At 31.5% G+C, this 24,208-nt stretch overlaps 2 protein-coding genes across 3 annotated transcripts in view; both read right to left on the bottom strand.

Moving 5' to 3' along the window:
* Nucleotides 1-5,633, bottom strand: part of LOC148282074 (neuronal acetylcholine receptor subunit beta-3-like) — a 59,144-nt gene extending 53,511 nt beyond the window's left edge. For both annotated transcript variants that reach the window (XR_015822187.1, XM_088225669.1), the window contains exons 1-2: nt 5,549-5,633; nt 2,488-2,582 (exon numbers count right to left, since the gene is read on the bottom strand). Coding sequence is in view for 1 of the 2 variants with exons in the window: in XM_088225669.1 (XP_088081795.1) it covers nt 2,488-2,563 (76 nt within the window). In the remaining variant the exon portion in view is untranslated. The remainder of the gene's footprint in view (nt 1-2,487; nt 2,583-5,548) is intronic.
* Nucleotides 5,634-12,569: 6,936 nt separating this feature from the next.
* Nucleotides 12,570-24,208, bottom strand: part of Lrt (Leucine-rich tendon-specific protein) — a 280,436-nt gene continuing 268,797 nt past the window's right edge. The window contains exons 7-12 of the mRNA XM_088225666.1: nt 22,989-23,117; nt 22,092-22,283; nt 20,657-20,997; nt 16,796-17,025; nt 13,858-13,995; nt 12,570-13,770 (exon numbers count right to left, since the gene is read on the bottom strand). Of these exons, the coding sequence (XP_088081792.1) occupies nt 13,200-13,770; nt 13,858-13,995; nt 16,796-17,025; nt 20,657-20,997; nt 22,092-22,283; nt 22,989-23,117 (1,601 nt within the window). The 3' untranslated portion in view covers nt 12,570-13,199. The remainder of the gene's footprint in view (nt 13,771-13,857; nt 13,996-16,795; nt 17,026-20,656; nt 20,998-22,091; nt 22,284-22,988; nt 23,118-24,208) is intronic.

Below are 24,208 nucleotides of genomic sequence, written 5' to 3'. Positions count from 1 at the left end.
TTTATTTTATACTTCTTTTTGGACCAGTTAGTTTTGCTGATGACTCCGTTCTATTATTCAAAGATAAGACATGGAAGGAAACATATGAAAAATCAGAAAAATATCTGAATATTGTAAAGGCATGGCTAGATACTAATTACTTAACTCTTAAAAAATCTAAAACTAACTTCATTATATTTCAAATCAGTTCTAGAAACTATTCACAAAATGCTTATCGTAACATTAAACTACATGAAAATAACTGTCTTCAAACTGTTTTTTGTAATTGCCCAATACTGGATAGGACAGACAATGTAAAATACTTTAGTTATACAATAGTTATTATTGATATAAATTTATAGTGGAAACAGCAGATTAAAAATATTACCAATAAACTTAAGAGACTAACGTATATATTCAAAACAATTCGAAACATAACTGATGTACAGGAACTTTTAAAAAATTATTTTGCATTGTGCCAATCAATTTTGGAGTACGGTATAATCGGTTGGGGTGGTGCAAGTGACACTGTTTTAAATAGTGTATTTGTTGCACAAGAATAGATAATTAAAATAATACTCAAGAGTCCCGATACAGACAGCTACTGAAGAAATGTTCCATAAATCACAACTTATGACACCAAAACAATTATACGCTAAAACAATACTCACTTATAGATTCAAAAACTACTCTTACTAATGAAAGACAAAACCTTCACAATACATCACATACAAATAATATAATCACAAGATCCTCAACACATAGACAACTTAAACAAATGCAAACTAAAACCACTTTCGGATAAAGGGATTTTGAGTATTATTCAATTAAAATCTATAACCTACTCCCACTATCTATTAAAACCATTAGTTACGAGAAAATGTTTAAAAAGTCTTTAAAAAAATGGAAAGTGGAGCTAGGTAGAAGTAAAATGGATTGTCTCATTCGCCCATACCAATATTGAATCAACTGCTCCACAAGTGTATGGCTTATTTTAGGTTTTTGTTATTTTCATTGTGTTTTTTTTAATATAAATAATATAGATGTACATAAATACCTTGTTTTTTAAACTGTCTAAATATTTGTTAATTATCTTCGTTTTTTAAAGTTAGTCTTCTTTGTTTATTCTCAAATGTATTTTTTTAAAAATATATTGTTAAGTGTCCTCGGCACGGGAAACCCCAGTGAGGTCACATTATTTTTATCATTAATTATAGTTTATAAGCAAAAAATATGAATAAATAAATAAAATCAATAATATGTTCAAACGTAGGCAAATTAGTAAATGTTACACAGTGTAATAACCACTTAACTCTGCATGCATAATATTAAATTAAAAAGGGAAATCAGCAACAGCATGCAGGCATTGTCATCGTGGGTGAGTAGTGATGGGTAAACGTCATATTATTTTTTCATTTTATAATAATTTTTAATTTATTTATTTATGACAAAATACATCGCCTTTAACTTTACATATTACATTACATTACTTATTTTATTTGTGCAAAATGTGCAGTATGAGGCAATAAAATATTATATTATGACAATAGTTTAATAAAAACTCGATTTAATAACATCACATATCACTCGTCACGTGGGCCGTAAGAACTGTTTTATTTAGGCGTTTTTTAAGTACGTATATGTTTTGTATATAAACATTACATTACATATTTTATTTGTACGAAATATTCCCAATCAGCAAAAGTGCTGGTATGAGGGGATATAATTTATTATAACGCAATAGTTTTATTAAAAATTCGATAAAAAAACATCACGTATCGTTCGTCACATGGACTGTAAGAACTATTTTATTTTAGGTGTTTTTTATATTTTTTGGGTCTTTAGAAAGTAAATTGTAAAAAAATATTGCTTTATAGACAAAACTGTTTCTTTATGTTAGTCCTAATTTGTTTGAAAGTTAAATTATTTGACGCTCTTGTATTTATTTTATGTATATTGTCGTTAAAATGTAATATAATATTTGCCTTTATTTTTCATCTTAAATGTCATCTTTAATTTTTCTGTGTATATTAATTAATCGAAGTTCAGCACTTTTGTTTTTCTATATAAATCTGTGGTTCTAGTATATTTATTAAAATAAAATGTTACTTTAAGTGCTTTATGCAGTGTTCTTTTTATTGCATTTGTTTAATACATTGCGTATTTTGCATGCCTTTTGAATTTACAAAGGAAAATATGTGGTCAGCGCGTTTGCCTACTATGCAAGAGGTGTCGGGTTTGATTCCCGACATGGTTGAAATAAAATATTTATTTTAAAATGTGTTTTTTACAATTGAATATTTCGTAGTCCCTCCACTGGTTCCAGAAACAAATCATCTTACCTTGATGTAACAATAAAATATTAAGATACCAATGGCGTACCAATGCAGTGCACTATGCATCATTAGGTGCGGAAAAGGAATGATGATGGTGATGATAATGATGAACGATAATATACATTTAAAAATAAAAAAAATATATATATTTGAAACACTTAAATGTACTTACTTTCATCCGTAAAATTATATTCTGCTAATCCAAATGTCAAAAAACTAACACAAATTAGCAAAATGCTCCACATCATATCGTTTCACTCTTTTGAACTGTAAATCAAAAATATAATTGTTTTTTTTTTACAGACGTTTTTTATAACACTCCATAGAAAGAAAAATTCAGTCAAACTTCTTGGTTTAGTTTTTTTCTAACTATACAATTTATTTTTTTTCTTTGAATATAAATTCTATTACATTTAAATAAATAAGTAAATCATAACTACTCAATTATAACAGAATAAAAATTTTTAATAATGCATAAAAAAAATGATTCTCTCACAATAAAGCAACAAATAAAGTATAATGTTTCAATTGCTTTTCATAAAATAATTAAGAGGTTAAAAATTGAAGAGCTCGTTCTGAAAACGTCAAATGTCCAAAATTGAATTTCATTATTATTTCTGTATGCGTCCATATGATGGCTCTTTCCAAACATTTATAAAATAATCACAGGTACCTCGAGTTGATTATAAATATTTTTTTTTTTTGTAAAAAAGGCAATTGTCCACGTCAATTCGTACGAATAAACAAAAAATACTCTTTAATTATCACTTCTACCACCTTGTAGCGCCACTATCACTATCACAATGTGTTTGGGGTATTATTTTATGAACCTATGTTTTTAATGATGTTTACTGAATATTTACATAATCTCTAAGGCAGCATCATCTGCATGGCATGTGATTTTAATGACCTTATCTCCCTAAGTAGATTCACTACTTTTTTTATTCTTAAAAGCGTTTTTTTTTTTAAATTTATTTATTTTGCTTGTGTAAGAAAAAGGTTTTAGGTATATATATATTGTTGTGCTACATTTAGTTATAAAGGTGCTAAACTTGCTTTGTTTCTTTGTTGTTCTCAATATGTGTTATTTTCTAAATGTTAATATTATTTATGTCCCGAATTGAGTTTTTGTAACTCCTGGAAATGTAATTCAACGTATTATGCTTGTAAAGTACTTAGTGTATTATGATTAATAAAAAAAATACGAAATAAATAATATATCAGAGCATAATTTATATTAATTGAAAGTCTTCGTACCTATTATGTGGAGTGTTAAATATATCTTAACTATTAAAATTATTTTCAAATGCTTCACATATACGACGGATAGTAGAATGTTCCCGATGATTAGTTTTAATATTACGAATATAGAAAACATCAGACAGTCTAGTTGGTCTGGAGGAGACACGATAAGCAAGTATATCAATTAGTTCTGGGGAATCAATTTTTTTTTTAAAAATATTACGATTAATAACACAGATCACATATCAAGCGCATTCGACGTCTTTAAGAATTTTTTATAACATTTTTATCGCAGATATCCCAACATAAAGGAAATTATAACATCAGGTAAGTACCCAATTAGCCCAAATAAAATAAAAACGTTCGCGTTATATTCGGGGTTAAATATTAGTGAATTTTTCTTTTCATTCCTGATCTAAAAAATTATCTCGCGCTTTATATAAGGCCGCGATAAAACGAGACCAAAACGGTTATTTAAATTATACGGTCATATAAACCGTTTGTTTTCAAATGAGCAAAATTATTTATGAACCAAGAAGTTTAACTTATAATCAATATCAAAATGACTTTATAATATTAAATGATATAACAGTTAATTAAAATCAAAATAATGATTTAGATAAAATTATAAATAAAATTATCAATAAAACTTCTTGGTATAGTTTCATTTTATTTAATTCTGACCAACAAATGAATGTTTGTCACAAGAGGCAAGTTGGCAGTTCACAACGGAGTCCTGGTCCCGTCCCTGATGTATGGGAGTGAAGTATGGACTTGGAAAAACAGGGATGAAAGTAGGCTGAATGCTGTCGAAATGCGATCTCTCAGGCGAATGTGTGGTGAAACTATGTACGATAGATGCACAAATGTTGAGATCCGTACATTATGTAAGGCTGAGACAAGCATTATCGACAAAATCAAGAAAGGAGCTCTGCGCTGGTTTGGACATGTAGAACGAATGGACAGCGAAAGAACGGCTAAGAGTATTTACAATGCGAATGTTGATGGATGTAGAAATAGAGGAAGCCCGAGAAAGACATGGCATGACCAAATCTAACAAATACTTAAAGATGGACATGTCAAAAGTCGTAATAATCGGCGCGCTTGCATGAAAAGATGTATGAATGTAGAGGAAGCGAGATATGTATGCAAAGATGGAGTGTTGAGGCGTTCTATCCTCTCTGCCTACCCTTACGGGGAAACGTGATGGTTTGTTTGTTTTTTTTGACCAACAAGCGCTTTTACCTAAGACGTCAGAATTGGTAAATTGTTTACAACATTTTGAACTTTTATAATATTTGTTACAAGGTTTAGGTGTAAGAAGATTACATTAGTATTTTACTACAACAACATTAATGCAACCAACCAACAACAACCAACATAAATACTGTATTGATTGATATGGTGTTTATTTTGTAGAACTCCATATTTAAACTTATGATATTAGAAATCAAACTATAAATATAAATACCTAAATTCCCCATTACCTATTAAACACTGAGCCTCGCCCTTAACCATTGGTTTTCCCCTCAATTATGATTAATGCACATGCTATAGTTCATAAGATTATTTTTATTTTCTACTTAAGTACCTTGAATTATATGACTAAATAAGGACATTCAATCCATATAATCTTCAGATTCGTTTGAAAATGCCCAAACAAGACGAAACAATTGTCACGAAGTTTTTATTTTTATATTTGTAAAAATAAAATAAAGTGTTCAGTAGACTCAAGTCAGGGTTTGATTTCTAATATAATAAACATAAATACTGTTTTTACTGCAAATCAGTTCAAAATGTTTTAAACAATTTTCCAGTCTTAAAGATGCATTCTTAGGTGAAAACGCTTGTAGGTCAAAATGAAATAAAGTAATACTAAATCAAGAAGTTTTAATGATAATTTTATTTATTATTTTATCTTAATCATTAATTGTGGAGTTTTATTAATAAATATCTACAAAAAACATTGATATAATTAAAATCAAACTCACAATGTAACATTCATTACACTTTACACTCTAGTTCTATGAAAACACTGCACTGAACTTACAAGTAATACAAATAACGCACTAGTGTGGAGTTATTAACATAAAATATTTAAAATGTTAAATTTTAATAGATACGAGAACTTCCGGTTTAACTTTACAAATGATACTACGAACATTTGCTTGTTTCCGTTTGAAAAGATAAAAATATGTATCCCGTTATTTTATTCCGTAAAAATATATATTTACCAATGGGTTGGATGGTCGGGTGCTGGACTATCATAAAAAATGTCCTGGATTCGATTTCTGACAGAGAAAAAATAAAACGAGGGATTGAAAATACCTTTTTTTACTAGTACGTTCAATCATGCTGATAAATCATTATACTCAGTATCTTGGGACCTTTTCCTTTAATTTATCTCGATTTCCTAAATACTTTTTAAATCAATTGAACGTAGTTATGCATAAGCAGTCAGTCCACAATTTAGGAAAAATGAGATATTGATTTTATTGGGTGCAGTAAAGCCGATTCTATGTTCTGCTAAAAACAGCCAGATTACTTTCATACAAAAAACTGTGTTAATCACATTCGGAAAAAGGTGTCGATCCAAAAACTATATTTGTCAACTTGCAGAAAACACCCACAAAACAATAAAAATCTTATGGTACTTTAAAAATGTTTTAAACTGGTCAAATACATAATAAGTTTCTTGTTAGTAATATTTTTAAAAAAACTTATGTATTCATTGTTTATCGTTTGTTAAACTCAAAAACATTCAAACTATTGTGTAGATTTTAAAATTCACTCTTTTCACAAAATGGCTATTATCTCAGTTTCACTTTTCTATGGCTGGCTGCTTTCTGGATAACTACGTTTAATGTCAACCTATGCATAGGACAAGCAGTTGCAGACCATTTATTCATACTCAGAACTGTGTATTTTGCTCTTTTTCAGTCAATAGCAACTAATGGTATAATGGGCTGGGGAGGTTGCACGGCGTTTATAACCCCCTAATAAATGTTTAAAAAAATAATCTTAGGGTGATGCTTTGGTGTCCTCCAATTTTTCCGTTTGAGACATTGTTTCAATTTATGAGTGTACTGTATATTATTATTTTTTTAAAAAAGAGTCATTGACCAATTTCTGGTAGTGCAGTCACAACAATAGGTTCCAGCTGGATACTAATATGTGGTTTACCTGTAATTCGGATTATTAAATATCAAGAACACGTATGATTTTCACTCAGAGACATTTCTTTTTTGTAGCCTTGAGTGTTCAGTGCTCTGGATGAACATATAAAGTTCTCCAAAACGAAAGGCCATTTTCAGGAGAAGTGTACAAGTTTGAATTTTGTCTAGGAGAAGAGACCATTGCAGGAGAATGCTTGAAGACATTGCATAAATTTATATAAAGTACTATTAGGGGTGTTGTCCAAATGTTCATTAAAATATATGTTTATGTAAAAAAAAAAAGTAATATGCATGCTTCCATTTTATATTATCTTGTATCTCAACTCAACACTGGTCTCTTGGCCTCGTAGAGTTAAAAATACGTAACCATTGTTTTGTAATATGTATTTTCATATGAACAAATAAAATAATATAAAATAAATTAAATTAATTAATAAATAAAATCCACGATGCCCAAATTGACGGCCCAGACCTAATCTCCTCATTTAATTCGAATATCGCACTTAGACGGACAAGATACACTAAACGTTTTCACATACGTTAATACATTACAAAGTGGCCTGGCTGTTTTAAGCAGAACATAGAACAGTGGCGTTTTGGTTTGTTTAAAAAAAAAATAAAGCTACAATTAAAACGAATCGATTCCCTGAAAAACTCACTAAAACACGTCTTAACACGGCTTAAAAAAATATCAAAGACTTACACGATAAAATATTGAGTTTTCTCAAAGAAATATAATTTATCGCGCACATTTTTCCCAATTTTAATAAGTAAATATAGGTTAAGTATTCAAAAGGTTATAAATTAATTTGTATAAAATTTCTTAATATTGTTCTTTATTTACTTTTTTTTTCTCATGTATCTCCATAATAATGTATAAACTTATATGTATGTATATGTGTGTGTGTATGTATACATATGCATGTGTATGTATGTGTGTATGTTTTCATATGTAAATTTGTTAAATATTTTTCTATGTACCTTATACCTATGTTGGTACATTTCCATATTTTTACTTATTATTGTATCTTTTAGTTTTTCTCATGTTATCTTTAATTTTAACTAAATTTACATACTTATGTTTCACTGCTGCACTTGAATGTAATTTTGAATATATGTAAAAGCCCGCAGGGCGTATAAATTAATAAATAAATAAATATTCTGTGTAAAATTCTAGTAAAATGTTTAAGAAAATTATTAACTAAGAATAAAATTGCCTGTAGGTTAGGTTGTAGGAGTAATTTTTTAAAATAAATATAGTTCACGCAATTTGACGCGAAAAACGAAAAACTCTCTCCTGAATAATTAAGTTTTGAGCGAATGTCGTGTTTTGAATAAACGGTTCTCAATTATCCCCACTTACAATAATACACTTTGTATCATACTCTCTCTTATACGCACACACACACCCTCCCTCTCTTTCTCTCTCTCACGCACACACACACACACGTTGTTTTTACAATTATGACATAGTAACTTGGTTCTAATTAGAATGCAATTAAAATGACATTTTTAATCTAAAGTATTAATTCTCCTTACTTGTTGTTTGATGTGTTTGTTGTATTGTATGTGGTGAAGTGGTCAGCACGTTTGGTCTCGGGTTCTTTTCATGTGATCTTTATTCTTACACCAAGTTTTTGCTTTAACCTTATTTTTACAAAAAAACATAATACCCATTCTTATTTTTATTCAATTGTTTTATTTTCTGCTATTGTTTGTTATGTGTTGCAATAAAACATTTATTTTGCTTTTGTTAATTATTTGCACTATCGACCAAATCAAGAAAGGAGCTCTTCGCTGGCTTAGACTTGTAGAGTGAATGGACAACGAAAGAACGGCTTAGAATATTAACAATGCGAATGTTGATAGATGCAGAAATAGAGGAAGACCGAAAAAGACATGGCATGACCAAATCCAACAAATACTTGAAGATGGGTATGTCAAAAGTCGGAATAATCGGTGCGCGTGCATGACAAGAAGTATGTAGAGGAAGCGAGATCTGTGTGCAAAGATAGAGTGATGTGGCGTTCTATCCTCTCTGCCTACCCCTAGGGGGAAACGGTGTGATGGTTTGTTGTTGTTGTTGTTGATTATTTTTTATAGATACTTATTTCTATTTTTTTTCTCTTATTTGTAAGTTTTGCTAAGTTTTTTTTTTACAGATGTTAGCATTTTAAAACATGTGAATAATTTGTTTACAATTGGTTATTGGTATACTATACTGGCTAAAGCAACACTTTTTTTATTTTTTATTGGCGTATCTGAAAAAAAATGTTTTTCTTACAGTGTATATTGATTTATATAAATGTTTTACAGTATTCATGCATATCATGTCATTTTAATCTTATTACTAGTTATATGTAGGAATATGTACTAGAACATACCAAATGCTGTATTTTATTTCTTACTTTATACATTTTATCCATGTACCAAACTTGTAAAAGCCCTCCGAGCGTTTATGTGAATTAAATTAATAAATAAATATACTTTATACGGATTCAGTAAGTATATTTCACAGCCATCTTGTTTATTTCTTTCATTCTGGCATTTTCTGCTCCATTATCGAACACCTTTTCTCGATTTAGGATTTATTCCTATTCTCCTCTATATTGTCTCTATTTCGTGGATGGAAAGGATACAAGAATCGGAAGTGATCGGGGGCATCATCAAGACCGGAAGAAAGACATTTTCTAAATCATGTACTCCTTTTCAAACGAGGGAAGAGATATGTGACTTGTATCCTTTACTCGTATGTTCTGGAATTCGTTAAGTTACATTATACTACGTATCAGGGGCGAACCGTGTATAGAAGCGATTATGCGCAGCTTACCATTATATTTGACTAACCATAATAATGTTTTACGGTAACTTTTTTTAAAGAAAAACAAATAAATAATTCCTATTTATTTTAAATAATTTCCACCGTTTTTGTTTTTATCCTTATATAAAAAATATTTTTAATAAAGCGCGCCCAGCATCTTCGGTAAACTAAGAAACTAGCCGATTATTCCAGCTTACTTTTTCATACAAATAAGTATACTATATTTTTAATGTCTTAACCCCAGTGCGTCTTTTTCCTTCTATATTAAACTTGCAGATTACACAAATTATTTGAGGATTCTTGATTTAGAAAACAGTATTTCTTAAGGGCTATTTTTCTTTGAGTTGGTACTTTTGACATAAGACCATAAAAACTTTCATGCGTCATATCGCAGGACATATGGCGCTTGACGCGGCTGTTTTTAGCACTATTAATTTCTAGAACAATTAGGCCACTTGACATTTCAATTGAGTACCTGATATCGACTGAATTCATAGTGTTATTTTTTTTAATGAGTTATGTATTAAAGTAATGAAAAATAAATGTTTATAATATTTTATATCACGAAATTACGTCGTTTGAGTTGATTTCATGGGTGAAAGTTGTTTTATCACAAAGAACCACAGAAAATATCAATTCATGGTTTATATTATGTACCTTCTATGTAGGTACAAATATATGATTTTTTTTTAACTTACATGTAAATAAAATCACTATTCGCCACTGCTACGTATAAAATAAGAACTATCACTGGTGTATAATAAACAGACACGTTCATTGATATTGTGATCAAACTCTTTTAATGCATTGCCTATTTTGAAAATGATCAATTTGAATATTTGGCTTAACAAAAAAATTATTAGTAATCCTTATTCTTATATTGTTTATTATAAATATTTATGTATAATTCTTCTGTACGTGTGATGTCACTAAAATCCTCCTAAACGGCTTAACCAATTTACGTGCGGTTTTCATCGAAATGTAAATCTTTGCGCTGCGTGTTTGTAGATATTAAAATTTTCAATCTAATATGTAAAAAAAAGTTAGGAGCATAAAATTTTATTCATCTACCCACCAGGGTTGCATTCGATGAGAATGCATGTACAAAAAAAATGAAAGGATGTTTTTTTTAACACTTTGAGCACCGGCCGAATACACATAGAATTTACCCTGTGCCCGGTCCATTTTTGTGAAATTTCATGCTTTGTAAAGGGTTTCTTAAAAGTGTGATAATTATGAAAATACTAGATTAAATCAATTGAAGCTTCTTATTTTTATTTGAAATAATTAAAATAAAAAATATAAAGTCATTTTTGTATGATAGTTTTGCCAACATTGGCTTTTATGGAGAGCCACATTGCGCATTGCAATGTTCGCACATATACAGGGCCTCACTCCTTTTTTTGTGCTTCGTATCCCGGAGCCGTGTAAACCTTTTGATTATAACAACCATGCGTTGTGTCCCGGGCCCGTGTTTCCACGTAGTTTACCAGCAGCAAAAAAGTACTAATAAAACTCACTAGATGTCAATAAAATGCACTTTTTTAGACAGCTGGTAAACCACGTGAAAACACAGGACCGGGACACAATGCATTGTTATATAATAACGTGTTTACACGGCTCCGTAATACAAAGTGTTAACTACAAAATAAATGACCAGAATTTAATACAAATATTAGATTTGTGATCACTCTGACATTTCATGAACACATAGAGACAATCAGTGGTAATGCATTGAAGATGTTAGGATTTTTTCTGCGTACTGCCGGGGTTTTTGAAAATACCTACGTACTGAGAACTTATGCGAAGTAGACTCGAGAGTGGCTCGATGATTTGGGGGCCACATTAACTGAAGTCTGAAATATCTCTTCATGAGAGAGTGCGGGTATTGTCCTTGGTTCTATCCGACCGAGTTTCTCCAGGGTATGTCTGGCTACAAAAGTTAAGAGACTAAAGAAATGTATATCGATTGTTGCGCGGTATGGTCGATAACTCTGAGATTATGATCAGTATTGGTTAGTCTGCTCCTGATAATTACCTGATAAGACAGCGTCAGCATAGATTGTTTCATATTCCGATATACTGGACCAACCAGCCGATGGTTATGCCTGTTGGAAGAGTTACCGCAATGCTGAACAATATCGCTCTGGATATTTATCTGTTCCACGTATCCAAAGGGGTTTTCTGGAGCAGGATTCTCCTACTACTTTGACATGAGTGTCTTTCATGTATTTTTTTCTTTTTTATAATATATGCTTATTGAATTTATGTTTGTAATGTTTATTTTATTTTTTAATTAATAAATAGAATTGACTTAAAATGGTTTCTGTATATTGAAATGATCCATTTCAAAGGTTCCCATGTTCAATGTTTTCTGCAGAAATTTCAATAAATTTCTTATGTTTAGACCCAATTTACCAACTTTGTTATGTCTGTGTCTAGTACTGTGGCTAGTTGATGGCAATGGTCGTGCGCGCGCATCCGATCCGAGGTTCGTTAAGTAATTTTTTTTAATGTCATACTCGTAAATTATTTTCCCATTCAATCTGTTGCACAAACACGCGTTGAAAAATACGGATAAAAAGAAATATATTGTTATTTTCAAACTTTTAATTAAAAAAAAAAACATCTTTACATAAATATTTACAAATTAAAATATATTTCCACTCTCACATATTTGGTATCGTCAGTACGTTAATACCGTTAGTATGACACGTTTTCATTGTTTATTTCTAAATTAATTGACTGAACATTGTTTAGTATTATTAGATTATATCTAACGGTGTACCGCAAGGTACAGAAATAGGTTCTTAACTAATTAAATTAAAAGTATCATTATTTAATAATTATTTACAATTATTCTATATGTTTAACACTTACATATTAATTTTATTCTTAAGATCAAACAACATAATAATGGTTAAGTGTGTAGAGTATTTTTACATTTTTATTTTTAAATCTGAGGTAATATTTGATAGTGAAATAATTCACATTGTTAAACACTCAAAAATGCGCTTTTATGGTAAGTCCACAAGTTTGCCAAGCCATTTGTCGTCCGAAGCTAAACGTCAGCGTGCACACGCTTGCAAACGTGGCATTTAATCATAAATTGGTTCAAGCTTACAGTGCCATATATCTTTAATTTATGAATTCCTTTGATCTGTGAACAAAATACCGTCACCATTCTAAACCACGGAAAGCGCTCGCAAGCGTCCGCAAGGCAAACCAAACACTCCATTTACACTGCTGCGCTTGTCAACGCTTGGCAAGTGTGTGGAATCACCTTTAGAGTAATGTTTTTTTTTTAAATTAAATAAATTACCTTTACTTATAATTGGAGATTTCGAGATTAATATTTACAATGGCACTCGTAATGTTTAAAAAAAAAAAAGCATTTAAAAAAATTACATTTTTTAGGCACTGATTTTCAATGATTTCTCAATCACTCTTTTCTTCAAATGCAGTTAAATCACTAACAGAGTAAGCCTTGGTAACAACTATTGTAAAAATCAAGTTTGTCTCACAGACCAATTTTTTAAAGTTTTTTCTGACTTCCAAAAAAAGCCCACTATCGAAAAAATTCACAAATCAAATTTGATTTACGTGCCTTTCAGTTTACACTTTCAGAGTTTATTCTAATAAATATCACAATTTTGTAGTCGCGTGTAGTTTTACATATCTTGAATGCTGTACATCATCACAAGGTTGAGGGTCTGCTATAAAACACTGATGAGATTGAACAACTTGTTTTGGTTTTCTCAACAATTTTCTTGAAGCCCAGAGCAAAATGATCACAGCTATGATGAGTCCAATAGATGCCGCAATCATAACTAAACTTATACCCGAAGCCGTTGATTTAATCATCTCAGGTTTACCAATTTTTTGGGCTAGCACACATTTGGTATGAGGACCAGTGACTTGGAACTCGGAAAGAGAAGCGCAAACTTTGTACGGACCTTGCATAAAACCTTCCATTTTGACATGAGTATTCTCACATTGTGTGTCACTTTGGTCTATTAAAGATCCCTGAGCTAGAATTGCAATGCTAATGAAACAATTGTTGAGAGCATCGAAATATTCTGCAATTTTTTCTGGTGAAGGATCGACTCCATTCTGAAGTTTGAGATTTTGAGGTCTGTTTGGCGGGTAACCAAACAGAGATATTTCAATAGATAACGTTCCACTTGATGTGACGTTTGATCTAACTCCAACCACTCTGAAAATCGAAATTGTTTGATTCGTTATTAAAAACAAAATTAATTGCAAATAAATCATTTGAATTTTAGCGTTTGTTATTAGTTACCTGACAGAAGGTTCTTTGCGAATGATTTCTCCTGTTGGAATAGTCGGATAAAGAGGAATCATTTCACTACATCCCAGAACTAAATTTAGCTCATCACTGTTTCTTGATCCTTGCATTAGGGCAATACAATATCGATATCTGAAAAAAAAAAACTCATCAAATATAACACTAAAGGCAATTCAACTCTTGTGTGGTTGTGATGTCACACTAGTCTACATACAAGACTTGATATATCTTTCTTATTCTATTTGTTACGGACGTCAAAACGGAAAGCGGCCCCTTGTAGAGACCGCCACTGCAATAGGCTAAGTGTTTAGAATTAGGGATCTCGGTATGTGTTAGAAATGACTGCCCCCCCCCAATAAAGACTAGTATTTGTCACTTTCGGGGGTGGCCTTTTCCATACCGAGACATTTAGAATAGGCATTTAGTTCGTAAATTAGTTTTAAGTATATTTTTGAATGTCCATTGTTGCGCGCTGCGTTGCCGCCGCAAGAATGCCGTGAGAACTGGAAGGGGTAGTGCCTATATACGTGGAGGGAGGGAGACAAATAGAGCGGGCGTGCGGCCTTCTCTATCGCTCTCTCTCTCTCCGCGCGGCATACGACGGCTAGACCCGCTCGGCGGGGTGAATGGTGGGCCACGTAGCGCGAACGGTATACAACATGTACACTTGAAAATAAATGACACTTCTTCTCTGACGTTTGGCTTTTACTCATCTCTACTCGCTGCTCCCCGACCCGGCTTTCTACTCGATTCTACTTCACTTCGCTTGACACCTTCGCTTCACCCTGGACTTGGATTTTGGACTTCTCTCCCTACAGATTCCTGACCACGGCAAACCAGCAACTTCAACCCGAAGTAAGAGGCCCTTCTGAGGACATCTCTGGCCCTGACGAGTTAACAAGATCGCCTAGCCTCCGCTGCCTTTCAACCATTGGATCGGGACGTGTGTGTTAGTGACTGCAGCGGAACCACAACACGACGCCGGTAGCGCGTTAGCTACACTATTTAATGATGAAGTTGTATTTTTTATGATCTTCAAATGGATATTTTCAAACCAAATTTTGAATGTGAAGTTTGTACAAATATGCAGGAATTTAAAAAAAAACATTTATCCTCGTAGCGCCAATACAGCAATAACTCTGTATAAGAGAGAGCACAAAGATAGAACTCATAACAAGGAAGAGAGATACGCTGTTCTATAGCCGGTGTTTGTGTATTCAGTCAGCTATTGGCCGTGAGCGGGGGTGCACGTATGTAAAATGACCGGCCTATTTATAACTTTTTATTTATATTGCTATACAAGGCAATTCTATATATTCTGATTACATTTTCATTTTAATAAATTATGGAAAAATAATTATTGAACTGTATGTCTCCTTGTTATTTTTTCAATTTCTAAATTCCAAAATATTCCGTCTTTTGCTTAAAATAACACGATGTTACATCATAATGTGCAAATGTTTTTTTTTACCTCAGCCTTTTAAGAGGTAATCAATGGTAAGTTTATTGAGAAATATTAAATGCCAAAATGAATGTATTTGACAACAGACAATAGTGATCAGTGTCTCTAGATCTTGTTGTTTATCTCTAATAATTTCATGGTATAAGTTTTGGTGTAATCATTGCAAGATTGATAGGATCGTTTGAAATGATTACGGAAATAAAATTAAATGCGAAATTTTTACCTATTCTATTAAACTGTTTAAAATTGATCAAGCTTCGAAATTTTTGGCATAAAACAACTGAATGCTTTATTTTTCTTTTACAAATACCATATTTTAAAAAATTCTTGTATTGTTGAATCAAACAATTTCAATGCTTATGCGTTATGTTCATAAACGTATATAAAATAAATAAATTGAACAAATTAAAAATATATTCCAAATACAACCGTGTGAACAAATTCCCAAGAGTTCTTGTATGAAAACCTGAGGTTACCTTAGGTTAGGCGTAAGTAACTTGAGGTTAGGAAATGATCGCCTGATAATAACTGACTTTTCATCTTACTAAAATCGTACTTGTGAAAACAAGGTTAGTGACCTAATTAGAAATCTCTGTCTCTTAAATTATTTTTTTATATATTGGTCTCAAGTTACTCGATATCTTATCATTTTTGAAGATGCTGATGGACAAATTCATCGTGTGATATAGTTTTTTTCTTATATGTTAATGTTAACTCAAATATGACAAGAAAATTTGTGGTTATATTTATTGCAGTTGCCGAGATATTTATAATTTTTTGCAACGCTTGTTACATCTTAAGAACGGGTGGGTTAAAGTGTCAACCTGTAATTTTCAACAAATTGTATTTTAATAATTAAATCATGTTACTTAAGGCAAAGAAAATATTACCTTTTGTGTGGCTGTGATGTCACACTAGTCGACATACGTTACAAGACTCGATATATCTATTTTATTTTTCAAATGTTGAAGTTGTATTTTTTATTATCTTTAAATTGACATTTTCACGCTGGATTTGGAAAGTAAAAGTTGTACGACTGCGCTGAATTTTAATGCAAACAATATTTAACCATACAACCCGAAGTTTAATGTCCGCAAATACATCAATACATCTGTATTAGAGAGACCACGAAGATAGAACGCATAACGAGGAAGACAGAGACGCTGTTCTGAAGCCACCGTAGCCGGTGTTGTGTGAAACAAATTCAATCGGTTGTTGACGGTGCTTTTATGATTTTCGTTTTTTTGTCATAACAGGGCTACATTACACGTTTATTTTTCTAAATTATGGAAAAAGAATTATTAAACTGTATGTCTCCGTGTTATTTTTTTTCGAATATCTGAGCTTTAGAATATTCCGTCTTTCTCTTGTGGTAACACGATATTAGACCACCGCGCGCAAAGGGATTATTTAGCACAGTGTTTTAAGAGCTAATTAAAAAGTATGGCGTTGTAATTGTTGGTTTCTTACGTGCGGCCTATTTGAAGATCTCTGCTTCCGGGAACTGTGACCCTGAGGTCTTGTGCCTCTGGCATTCCCGTTGAATCGCAGTGCAGGGGTTCTGAACTCAAAATGGCTTCCTTGTTACCCAGAACTTCATAAACAAATAAAGCATCGCAAGTGTAGGGTAATGTAGAAGCTTCGACAGACCAGCGGAGGTGCACTAACGATCCGTCGTAATGGAATTCGGACAACGTGACCTGCGAAAGAAAAATATAAGAGTTAGACAAATTAAACTGTAGCCATAATAAAATTAATAAAACAACTTTGTTTTTAACCACGAATTTTTATTTTTCACCGACCGGTTTAAAGCAAACAAGCTTCTTCTTCAAGGTTTACGTAACTAATGAATTGATTCCTTTTTTAATTTCTATCATGTTCACTAAATACTACACGTGGACCCAATAAATCAAGTGGTTTTTTCCCACACATGTGGTAATTTGATATCATTATTTTCGAAGTAAGACAGGAAAGGACTAAAAGAAACATTGTTTATTTAGTTATTAATTATTGTTTTCTTATTATGAATAGCTTTTTTAATTTCTAAGATTTCTAAGTTGCCTAATTTTAATATTTTATTTTCAACATGAAGTACTTTTAATCCAGTGTCTTTATTGAAGTTATGTTTATTTTCTATCAGATGATTTGCGAATTCAGAAAAATTATTATAATTAAAGCATCTTAAGTGTTCTTTTACTCTAATATTAAAGTTTCTTTTAGTTTTTCCAATGTAGCTTGAATCGCAATCATTACAATTTAATTGGTATATTCCAGATTTATTAGATTTATGGACTTTGTCTTTGTGATTTTTTAACAATATTCTTATATTATTAGTTGTGTAGAAAGCCGGTTTCATGTTTGATGGTAGGGAATTCGATAATTGTTTTGAAAAAATGACATTTTTAAAAAGAATCCGCCTCCATTGTTTAAGTGGGTTTGCTTAACTGAAGCCGTTTATAAAAACATTTCTATGATTTACATCCACATGTTTTTAGTATAATGTATGTATTTATTTGACATTTTGTACATAATGTTATTTGTGCATTGGTGGGTTTATTGCAAAATGGCAATTTCTTCCGACCAACCAATAAAATAAAAGTTTTATTTTTATAATTCAAGTTTCAGAACATATTCAATAGAAAATAAAGATTTAAAAGCAAAAGATATACAAAAACAGAAATTAGCTTATTTGTTTATAAATTACCTTAAATCAAAACTATTACTCAATGGGAAAAAGGAAAAAATGGGAAAGAGGAAAGCAGAAGAGATTAAGAAAGAGAAAAGAGATGTTTCTTCAGACGTGATTTAAACAGAGATACTGTAGTAACATCTTTGATGGTGGATGGGAGATGATTCCACAGTTAAACCGCGTGGACACTATCTGAGTTAGAGAAGAAAGAGGAATTGCTAATGGATATTAAGAAAGTGTCTTGAGAATTAAAACGAAGAGGTCAACCATGAACTGATGAGCGTTGAAATTTTTACGCAAGTATATAAGAGCGTTAGGACTATGAAGTACATTGAACAGAAGTAAGAGGGAGTGATAGTCTCTCTGCTGTCTAATTTTAAGCCTACGATAATCAGAAATGTGGTCATATTTCCTAAGACCAAAAATGTACCTTATGCATGTATTCTCAAGTCGTTCTAGTTTATCGAGTTGCTCACAGCTTACATCAGTCTTGGAAACCTAGAGCGTAATCTAGAATTGGTAGTAATAATGCTTGTACAAGAGTGCATTTAGTATTAATGGGTTAGAATTTTTGCAACCTTCTAAGTGAGTGTAGACTGAAAAATATTTTGCCGCTTAATTCATTTAGTATGAGCTTGCCAGCATAAATTTTCGTCCATTAGTACTTCTAAATTTTATACGGATTTCCTGTTTTGGTACCATTAACATTAAGAGGATACATAATGAAGTTTAGATTTTTATCAAAAACTTGGGTTAATATCATCATCAATGAAGTTATTTTCATCATCATCATCAAACTCTTACTTGAACCTGATGGTGTACAGGGCACCCGTATCTCGATCATCTGTTTCAAAAAGGCAAACTGATCAGTCTTTCGCTTCAGGTGCCATTCCAGGGACTATGAAATTCTTCAGTATAAAACGAGCTTCGAAAACTTATATTTCATACCGAATTTCCCAGGAATTGAACACGATGGTCCGTTGACTTATCGTTACTCAAGCGCGGTAGGCAAACGTGCTAACCATGACACTACGAGGTGGACGTTTCTCCACTCAGGATTTATACCTGAAATCAGCCGTTGAGTCAAAAACACTCGTCTAGGATTCTGGTTCTATTTCACACGCAGAACTGTTTATGTTTCCGTCCGTACACAAATACGAATTTAATTTAAGTAAAATATCATCATTAAAGTACTGTCTTTTGAATAAAATGGATGCTCATATATTTTCAACCCTTATTTCTGTTTACCAAAAAAAACAGTCCACAAACAAATCCTTTAATATTACGAAAACATTTGGTACATTATTTTTGCAGGCTTTTAGTTTGTAAAAACGCTTTCAATTTTTTTTTTATTTGTGCGTGCTTTGCCATAGTACATGCAAATCGTCTTTTTTATTAAAACTTAGTTAAATTAATGCTTTTTGTAAAAAAAACGATGGTTTTTAAATTTAAATAATATTTTACCGAATACAGATTTTTCCTTCATTTTATCAATTAATATGTTTACCTAAAATGATACCTTTTTTTTTCTTAAACAATCAACTTTCATATATTTGTTCCATGTTATGACTGTAACTTTCCAAAAAAGAAACTAGCTCTTATGCTCTTGCTTTTGCGATTTACAAAATATAAAACCCATTATTAAAAATTATATATTTTGTATCTATATGAATATAAAGTAATGTTCGTATGAGTGTCCTCTATAGACTGCATAATTACTTGGCCGATTTACGTGCAGTTTTCAGCGAAAAGTAGATCTTTGTCACGACCATATTTATAACTCTTAAAATCTTAAATTTATGAAGAAGAAAAAATGATGAGCGGATAGTTTTTTTTAATCCTTCACCAGGGCTGCGTTTGTCTAGAATGCATAAACAAAAAATTGGAAAGTCATTCTTCAGTTTTTTTATAGATCCCAATCAGATTATTTCCTTAAATTTCTTATTATTTCTACCCATGAAAGCTTCTTACTGGATTTTTGGTAATACTGAAATAATATTAACTGACTTTCGATTCATTTTTAAAAATCGCATACCTGAATAGAGTGCACCCCTGTTGAGAAGAGCAGAGCTCGAAATTTGCAAAAAGAGTTCTATATTTAAAAATTAATTTTTAATTTTTTTGGAATTCAAACTGAAACAAGTACTTAAGTACCTACTAAAATTCAGTACTTGAAAACCAATTATTTTTAGATTTGGAATTCAATCATAAACAAGTACTAAGCTTTCAACTTATCAATTAAAAGTTACACCATCTCTTTTCATGACGACGTAACGTCGATTTTGTTTATTTGAGATCGGTATAAAAGGTCCGAAATGCAGTTGTCTTTTTTGCATAGCATTGAAGAAGCATCTTCAAGATAATAACAGGAAAACAATGTTTAAATACCTATTTATCAAAATTTCCTGTCACCGCATCTTATCACAATGTAATCCGAAACAAAAAAAATGTTTACGTACGTATCTAATTTGAACTAAATACAATAATTGATATCAAACTTTCGATTGTGTTCATTTAATATTTACTCGTATAAACGAGTATGTACTCAAATCTAGCAATAGCAAAGCATTGCCGGGTTTAGCTCGTGTCTTATGAATTTGGCTGTTATCTTTTTTTAATTAGACTAATCCAATTGGACTCACTTGCTCTTTCGAAACATTCACAAAGTAGTCATCATCTTCTTCTGAGACCAGAGCCTCGGTGTGTGTATCAGCTGCATATACTCTTGTTACAACTTCGCTTTCTAACGCAGTTTCTATCCCATCGTCTTCATCTTCTTTGTCTCCACCATTGTCTGTAGTGTTTTCATCTTTGTCTCCTCCACAGCCAAAGCTTTTATGCGAGAGAGAGCGAAGAGCGGCACCTTCTAAATGAGGTGGTGTTGTACAAACTGCACTAGCTCGGTCTATGGAAGATAATCGGACATTGCCACGAAGCCAAGCAGCGAATTCGGAAAGACTGCAGTCACAATTTAAAGGATTATCTGGAAGGAATAATGTGGAATCCAGATTAATTTTATTTGCGGACTTACTTAGTCCATTGAGTTAATATGAGTACGATTTATTTTTTTACATACAGGTACAAATTTAAAAATAAAATACAACTAAAAAAAAATAAAGCTAGAAGAAAAAAAATACTTCGAGATAGATCTGGACTATTTTAGTGATTTTTTAAATGTAGAAAAATTACACAAAAAGTCCAGATTCTGTCTTGAGTTTACAATACGACACAATCGGGACATTAGTGCATGCAAATCATAGTTTGTGCTGTGCTGGCTGAGAAAATACACATTAATTAAGCCATTTAGTAAACTTAACATGAATGTGTAGTCACTGTTATTTCTAAAACTTTGTAGACTACTGTTAATACCAATTTTAGTTTTATTTTTATTTTAATTGTTTAAATAAGTAACATTTGTTTCTTTCATAAATCAGAGGATCCTTTTTTAGTTTTACCAGTTTTTTTTTTTTTTTTTAAGAAATATTTGCGTTCTTATGATTTACCCAAACATTAAATTTTGAGGGCCATTTTCAACGAGTTGTAAATAACTCACTATTAGAAAATTGAATCAAGTTGGGGTGAAGTGGGATTCGAACCACGGAACTTTGGTCCGTGAGTCCGAGACACTAGCTACAGGGCCACAACCCGATATAAATTCAAAAAAATTTCCATGTTAAAATAAAATAAGATTTGAGTATTTGAGTCTAAAATAAATCTACTGGACAGGCCACTTTTTATAGATTTATGAAAAAAATTAGGTTGATTAATGAATCCAGTTGATGGTTTATAAGTTGATATATCTCTTGCAGTTCAGCCTTTTATATACATGAGATATATCAACTTATGAACCACCAACCATAACCAGTAAAACTAATTATTTATGTAGGATCTTCGGGGCCTTTACGTATCCTCTTTTTCATTGCTCTCTCAATCATGTAAACTTTAGTACTTCCATAGAAGAGTATCTTTTTAGCAAATGAAAAAAATTTAGCATGATTTTCCTTCACCAACTTTATATCAATAATCAATCAGGGAAATAATAATAGGCATGGGGACTTTTAGTTTTACTTAACATACCTGATAATGTAAATCTGTCCAGGATGACGGAAGCATTGAAAGAGTCACCAGCTACTATTGAGATGTCATTGTCATCCAACCTCAGTTCTCTGAGAGCAATCAGTGGCCTGGTTAAGTCAGAACTCAGGGAGCGAAGAAAATTGTGAGAAATATCTAATTTCTGGAGACGGATTAGATGACCAAGAGAGTTTCCTAAAATAACAATAAATAAGTCATAGAAAATCATCAAACAGAAATGTTCACGATTTACTTTTTTTAACAAAATTAATTTTGTTAAAAAAAGTAAATCGTGAACATAAAAATATATATATTTTATACATAACATATGAAAATATATATATTTTTATTTATTATTATAATTCATTTATGTATTTTTAAAAAAGACGATAACTGAACTGATCTAATCTACTCAAATACTTGTAACTAAGGTTGCTACTTAAACTAGTTTTCCATTTCGTTCTGTTTACTTCTGAGTGGGGAATTGATTCCCCACTCAGAAGTAAACCTTTAGGTCATCAGTATCCCTTGCCGTCAGCAATTCGACATCCGTGCTAGGTAATCAGTATTTTGGATGTTTTGATAATTTTATTGTTTACGTACAGGAAATGCTCCATTCACCTTCCGCACTGTCCTTAAGACGATTGGTCAAGCAACAGTGGGCATCGGTTTCCGTATGAGTCCCGTAGAACTAAACTTATAATACTGAGGTAAAATTAAGTACCACTTTAAGGACATGTTCAAAATACTGTTGGAGTTTTTTTTTAACCGTGCTGTGAAAACAATTTAAAGCATTGTATTTTTAAATTTTAAATTCGTGAAATAAAATCCAAAATGCATTTTCATATATCATTTTTTGGTTAAAGGGTTGTCATGTATGGTAATGGCTTTGAAACATACCTGACACCGAGACTATTTCATTATGTGACAAATCGAGTTCTGTCAGATTTGACAGCTGTCGGAATGCGTGATCTTCTATGACGTCTATTTGATTGTGATGAAGGGTCAGTGATGTGAGGTTTATCAAACCTGAAAATAAATTTGAAACATGTTAAACTTTATATCATACTATCGTGCAATTTTTTATATGTGTAGAGGCAGAGATGATAGAATACCATTTATGTGTGTCGTTGCATAAATACTTCACTTCATCTATATTCATACATCTTCTCATGCACGTGCGCAAATTATTCTGACTTGGCAATCTAGTATTTACTGGATTTGATCGTACCGTGTCTTCCTCGACCCTATTTACAGTCGACTATTTTTTAATTGTTTTATTTATTTATTAGGGATATCAAAAGTAACACATGGAAAAAAATATATCAAATGAAATTAACAAATAACAACAGGGACGAAGAATACCTGGTTTTAGTGGCCACTTTACACACTGTGTAAAATTCACCATTTTGCCTATTCAGCTCTTTAACTTCACTAAAATCAACAAATAGAAGAATTGAAGAAACTTGGATGTTCAAACATAGGCAAAATGGTGAATATTACACAGTGTGTAAAGTGGTCACTTAAACCAGCCAATGACAGCCAATGAAGCCCTATAAATGCCTAGACTTCCATATTTCCTTATTTAAGGTAATCTCCATCCCTATTGTTATTTCTTAATCTTAATGACTCCCTAGGGGATGAAATCCAGTCTTTTGTCTGCAAACATTTGGACAAACTCAAATATTGTAACAAATGAAATATTCAGAGAATAAAACCAATGACAGATATCCACAGAAATACATTTAATACTCTTACAATACATACTAGTGTGTTTGTGTTAGTGTAAGTGTGTAAGAGGGTGGGTGAGTGGGTGTTATAAAGGAATGAGGGTGGCCATGTGTGTAAATATTATTGCACAAGTGTCAAAAACATATAAAATATTAAGAATTTGAGTTAGAGATAAAATAAGATTTTGAATATTAGAATCTTAAGAGATACTGCAAAATGATTCTAATAATAAATTGTTAGAGTGGCTCATGACTATGGTCTTATTAAAGATGTAAAATTAAAATAAACGCTTTCACATAAAATCTCATATGCAGAAAAATGTGTTTTGTCTTATATTATTGCTCACTGCACAAATTGCTTACGTGATTGTATCTTTTACCCTTGTTATT

Source organism: Micrasema longulum, unplaced genomic scaffold (genome assembly GCF_059751315.1).
Source record: "Micrasema longulum isolate JH-2025_06_02 unplaced genomic scaffold, ASM5975131v1 h1tg000379l, whole genome shotgun sequence".
Lineage (NCBI taxonomy): Eukaryota > Metazoa > Arthropoda > Insecta > Trichoptera > Brachycentridae > Micrasema > Micrasema longulum.
Note: the sequence above shows the minus strand (reverse complement) of the source record. Positions and strands in the feature narration are given on the sequence as shown.